This window comes from Egretta garzetta, unplaced genomic scaffold (assembly GCF_000687185.1).
Source record: "Egretta garzetta isolate BGI_Z169 unplaced genomic scaffold, ASM68718v1 scaffold692, whole genome shotgun sequence".
Taxonomy (NCBI): Eukaryota; Metazoa; Chordata; class Aves; order Pelecaniformes; family Ardeidae; genus Egretta; species Egretta garzetta.
Window position 1 is genome coordinate 829088 of NW_009258787.1, and position 5125 is coordinate 834212.

General features: G+C 57.9%; 1 protein-coding gene across 1 annotated transcript in view; it reads right to left on the reverse strand.

Annotated features, from left to right (window-relative positions):
- Nucleotides 1-1674, reverse strand: part of APBB3 (amyloid beta precursor protein binding family B member 3) — a gene marked incomplete at its 5' end in the record, with an annotated part of 11402 nt that extends 9728 nt beyond the window's left edge. The window contains 1 exon segment of the mRNA XM_035889198.1: nucleotides 1665-1674. Coding sequence (XP_035745091.1) covers nucleotides 1665-1674 — 10 coding nt within the window.
- Nucleotides 1675-5125: the final 3451 nt, after the last annotated feature.

The window sequence follows — 5125 nt, forward strand, 5'->3', positions numbered from 1 at the left end:
GGGCCCCCAGGCTGGAGCAGGGGAGGAGTGTGAGGAGTCCTGCCCTGGGGAGGAAGGAGCAGCAGGGACAGCGTGGGATGAACTGACCCCAAGCCCCATTCCCCATCCCCCTATGCTACTTGGGAGGAGGAGGGAGAGAATTCAGGAGTGAAGATTGGAGGCGGGGGGCGGGGGGAAGGGGTCTTAAGATTCAGGGAGGGTTTTTTATCCTCTCCTACTCTGATTTGACTGGTAATAAATTAAACTGATTTCACCAATTCCAGCCTGTTTTGCCCATGACGGTAACTGGTGAATGGTCTCTCCCAGTCCTTATCTCAACCCATGAGCCTTTTGATACATTTTTCTCTCCTCTGTCCTGTTGAAGAGGGGAGCAATAGAGTGGCTTTGGTGGGCACCTGGCATCAAGCCAGGGCCAACCCATCACACCGTGGTATCCTCTGCTGCACGTGTCTCCTTGTCCGTAGTTCAACATGCGTTTCACCACCAAAAACTGAGCTTGGCTGATCAGACAGGAGGCAGAAACCCTGACACAAACTGTTCCCCCTCCTCATCCCACTCAGCAGAGCCCACCAAGGTGACTTACTGAAGGCAACGCTCTCTCCTGGCAATGTCACGAAGCTTAAGGGCAATGACGGCCTATAGTGGTAGAAGATTTATGGTGGGATGCAGAGGGAGGAGAACTTGGGGATGGCACAGCGCAGAACCTAGGGAATGTATGAAACCTCATATGGGATGTTTAGGGGAATAGACATAGGAAGGGGCAAGGGAGGAATCAGGGGAGGAACAAGCATGTGAAAACAGAAAGGGCGAAAAGGGTTGGGTGGCGTGTAAGCTGTGCTGGGTGTTCTGGCCTGCCTGAGCACCATGTTTCATCACTGCAGTCTGTCCTATACTCTTAGTAAATCACATTTCTTCTGTGTGACTGTGCTCCCCATACCAAGCCTGTGTTTTTGGCCAGTTGGTGAACCTCAGACTGGACCAGCTGCTCAGAAGGAGAGGAGACCTTGATGCCTAGTATGGCAAAGCCATGGAGGGTCTGAGGGACCTGAAGGTCTGGGTGCTGGCCATCAGAGACCCATGCTCAGAGTCTGTGAATGTGCACGCACACATGCGTGGGTGGTTGGCCATCTCCCAGGTGGACCATCCAGTGCACAGGTCAGGCAGAAGCGGACCCTAGGCAAGGTTTCCCCAGGTGTCTCTCTGCAGAACCAGGGATGGGCCATGCCCTGGTTCCTACAGTTCATGAGACTCAGCTACCTCTAAGGTAAAAACCCCTTCAGCCATGGCTTACACTGATGGTCTGCTGCCTGACTGCCTTGCCATGTGATGCGTCCTGATGGGTAAGCCTGCGTCCTTATCTGTGGGTAAGCCTACAATTGGGGTCTCCATTTTAGAGGTCTGTGGCACATTACTTTAATGTCTGGACTGAGAGTGGGCTGGAGAATGTGAGGGCAAGGGTATGATCCTCTGTCTGATAAGAATCACAGAACCACAGAATGGCAGGGGTTGGAAAGGACCTCAGGAGATCATCTAGTCCAACCCTTCTTCTCAAGCAGGCTCACCCAGAGCAGGGGGCACAGGATGGCGTCCAGGCAGGGGTTGAATACCTCCAGAGAAGGAGACTCCACAGCCCCCCTGGGCAGCCTGGGCCAGGGCTCGGGCACCCTCACAGTCAACAAGTTCTTCCTCCCGTTCAACTGGGACCTCTTCTGCTTCAGTTTGTGCCCATTGCCCCTTGTTCTGGCTCTGGGCACCACTGGGAAGAGTCTGGCTCCGTCCTCGTGACCCCCACCATTGAGATATTTGTATGTGTTGATGAGGTCCCTCTCAGTCTTCTCTTTTTCAGGCTGAACAAGCCCAGCTCCCTCAGCCTTTCCTTGTAGGGGAGATGCTCCAGTCCCTTTATCATCCTTGTTGCCCTCCTCTGGACTCTCTCTAGGAGTTCCTCATCTTTCTTGAACAGGGGGGCCCAGAACTGGACACAGTGCTCCAGGTGGGGTCTCACCAGGGCAGAGCAGAGGGGGACAAGAACCTCCCTTGCCCTGCTGGCCACGCTCCTCTTAATGCACCGCAGGATGCCATTGGCCTTCTTGGCAACCAGGGCACCCTGCTGGCTCATGGTCAGCTTGTCGTCCACCAGGACTCCCAGGTCACTCTCAGCAGAGCTGCTTTCCAGCAGGTCAGCCCCCAGCCTGTACACTGGTGCATGGGGGTTCAACCTCCCCAGGGGCAGCACTCGACACATGCCCTTGTTGAACTTCATCAGGTTCCTCTCTGCCCAACTCTCCAGCCTGTCCAGGTCCCGCTGAATGGCAGGGCAGCCTCCCGGCCGATCAGAACCCTCTGAGCCCTGCCATTCAGCCAGTTCCCCATCCACCTCACTGTCCACTCATCGAACCCACACTTCCTGAGCTTCCCTATGAGGATGTTATGGGAAACAGTGTCAAAAGCCTTGCTGAAGTCAAGGTAGACAACATCCACCGCTCTCCCCTCATCTACCCAGCCGGTCATGCCATCATAGAAGGCTATCGGGTTGGTCAGGCATGATTTCCCCTTGGTGAATCCGTGCTGGGTAATCCTGATCACCTTCTTTTCCTCCACTTGCTTGGAGAGAACGCCCAGAATGAGCTGTTCCATCACCTTTCCAGGGACGGAGGTGAGACTAACTGGCCTGTAGTTCCCTGGGTCCTCCTTCTTGCCGTTTTTGAAGACTGGAGTGGCATTGGCTATCCTCCAGTCCTCAGGCACCCATTCCCAATCCCAAACAAAGAAGAGACACGTCCTTAGAATTGGAAAAGCATATTTTTGGATGTCAGTGTAGCAGAAAAGAGGGCTGCTGTCCCTGAGGAATCCCAGCAAGGCTGTGAAGTGGGGCATTGGGCAGCTTAGGTATCCCACAGAGAATATGGCAAATGAGGCCAAATGAGCAGGGAGCTAAGCCAGGGGGTGGCATGGAGAGGGGCGCTCTGCCCCCACTCCTTCTGGGCATCACCTGATAATGCCTCTGTGTCTCCCAAGGGGGAATCTGCAGCAAGAGTCACTGCTGGAGTTTTGTCTGATCTCAGCTCCGCAGAGCCCAGACTCTCAACAGATCACTTTGTTACTGAATTAACTCTGCAGTGTTGGTTTAATTCCTCAAGCAGGCACTGATTACAGGACTAATGTGGGTCCTGCCCTATGGTGGGGGAGAAATTGCCAGATGTTCGCACTGGCGGAGCCCAGCTTGGCTGAGGCCTCAGCCAAACTTGACCTCAAATGTTGGGCCTTAAACGGGGCAAGAGAAGGGTGGACCCCCAGGGTTTGGGGGGCCCTTGAAGGGCACCCAAGGGGCACTGAGGCCCAGCAAAAGCTTTGGGTCCTGGCCCTTTTTGGGGTGGAGAAATCACCAGCTCTTTGAGCTTCCAGAGCCCGGCTCGGCCGAGGCCTCAGCTGACCTTGACCACAAACATAGGGCCTTTAGGGGGGCAAGAGAAGGGCGGAGCCCCAGGGTTTGGGGAGCCCTTGAAGGGAACCCACCCAATGGGCGCTGAGGCCCAGCAAGAGGTTTGGGTCCTGGCTCCTTGGGTGGAGAAGAAATTGCTGGACGATTGCGCTTCTGGAGCCCAGCTTGGCCGAGTACTCATCTGACCTTGACCACGAATGTTGGCCCTTTAAGGGGGCAAGAGAAGGGTGGGGCCCCAGGGTTCGGGGGGCTGTTGAAGGGTGCCCAACAGGCGCTGAGGCCCAGCAAGAGCTTTGGGTCTGACTGTTTGAGTTTGACCATCTGGACTTTGACCTTGAGTGACCCCTGGGGGGGGGCCCTCTGATGTCACATGACACCCTCCCCCCCGCACCCTGGATTCCAACTTTGACCTTGTGTGACCCCCGGGGGGGGTGGGGGGTGGGGCGGCGTTGATGTCACGTGACTCCTCCCTGCCTCGGCCCCCAGGCCCACACTTTGACCTTGAGTGAGCCCTGGGGGGGCGCTGATATCACGTGACACCCACCCCTGGACCACAGGCCCCGACTTTGACCTCGAGTGACATCTAGGAGGCACCTCAGACATCACGTGAACCCTGCCCCCCAGCCCTGACTTTGACTTTGGGTGACCGCGGGTGGGGTGTGTCATGTGACCCCACCCCCCCTCCTCCTGTCTAGGCCCCGACTTTGACGTCGGGTGACCCCCCCCTGCCTGCCCCTGACATTGACCTTTGGTGACCCCGGGGCGGTGTCATGTGACCCCACCACCCCACCCCCTCCTCAAACTTTGGCCTTGCGTGACATCTGGGGGTGTGTGTGTCACGTGCCACCACCCTCCCCCCGCCCCTGACTTTGACCTCGGGTGACCCCAGGGGGGAAATGCGGCCCCTTGAGAGGAGCCCGGGCAGGAGCAAACACTGGGCGGGAGCTGCAGCCCCTAACGAGAAGCCTGGTCATGAGCAGGCTCCTGGCAGGAGCTGCGGCATTTGGCGAGGAGCCTGGTCAGGTCCAGGCTCCAGGCGGGAGCTGTGGCTTTTGGAGAGAGGCTGGGTCAGGAGCAGGCTCTGGGTGCGAGCTGCAGCCCCTGGAGAGTGTCATGGTTGGGAGCTGGCTCCTGGAGTGGACCCCAATCGGGAGCAGGCTCCAGGCGGGAGTTGCGACCCCTATAAAGTAGCCCAGTAAGGAGCATGCTCCCAAAGGGATCTGCAGCCCATGGAAAGGAGCCCACTCAGAAGCAGGCTCCGGGTGGGATCTGTGTCTTTTCTCGAGGAGTCTGGTCGGGAGCAAGCTCCCGGTAAGAGCTGTGGCCCTCTGAGAGCAGACCAATTCGGGATCAGGCTCCGTGTGGGAGCTGCAGCCCCTGGAGAGGAGCCCGGTCGTGAGCAGACTCTGTGTGGGAGCTGCTGCCCCTAGACAGGATCCCGGTCAGGAGCAAGCTCCAGGTGGGATCTATGGCCCCTGGAGTGGAGCCTGGTCAGCAGCAGGCTCCGGGCAGGAGCTGCCGGCCCCTGGAGAGGAGCCTGGTTGGGAGCAGGCTCTGGGCAAGAACTGCGGTCCCTGGCAAGGAGTCTGGGCGGGAGAAGGCTCTGTGTGGGAGCTGCGGACCTTGGAGATGAGCCCAGTCGGGAGCAGGCTCTGTGTGGGAGCTGCAGCCCCCGGAGGGGAG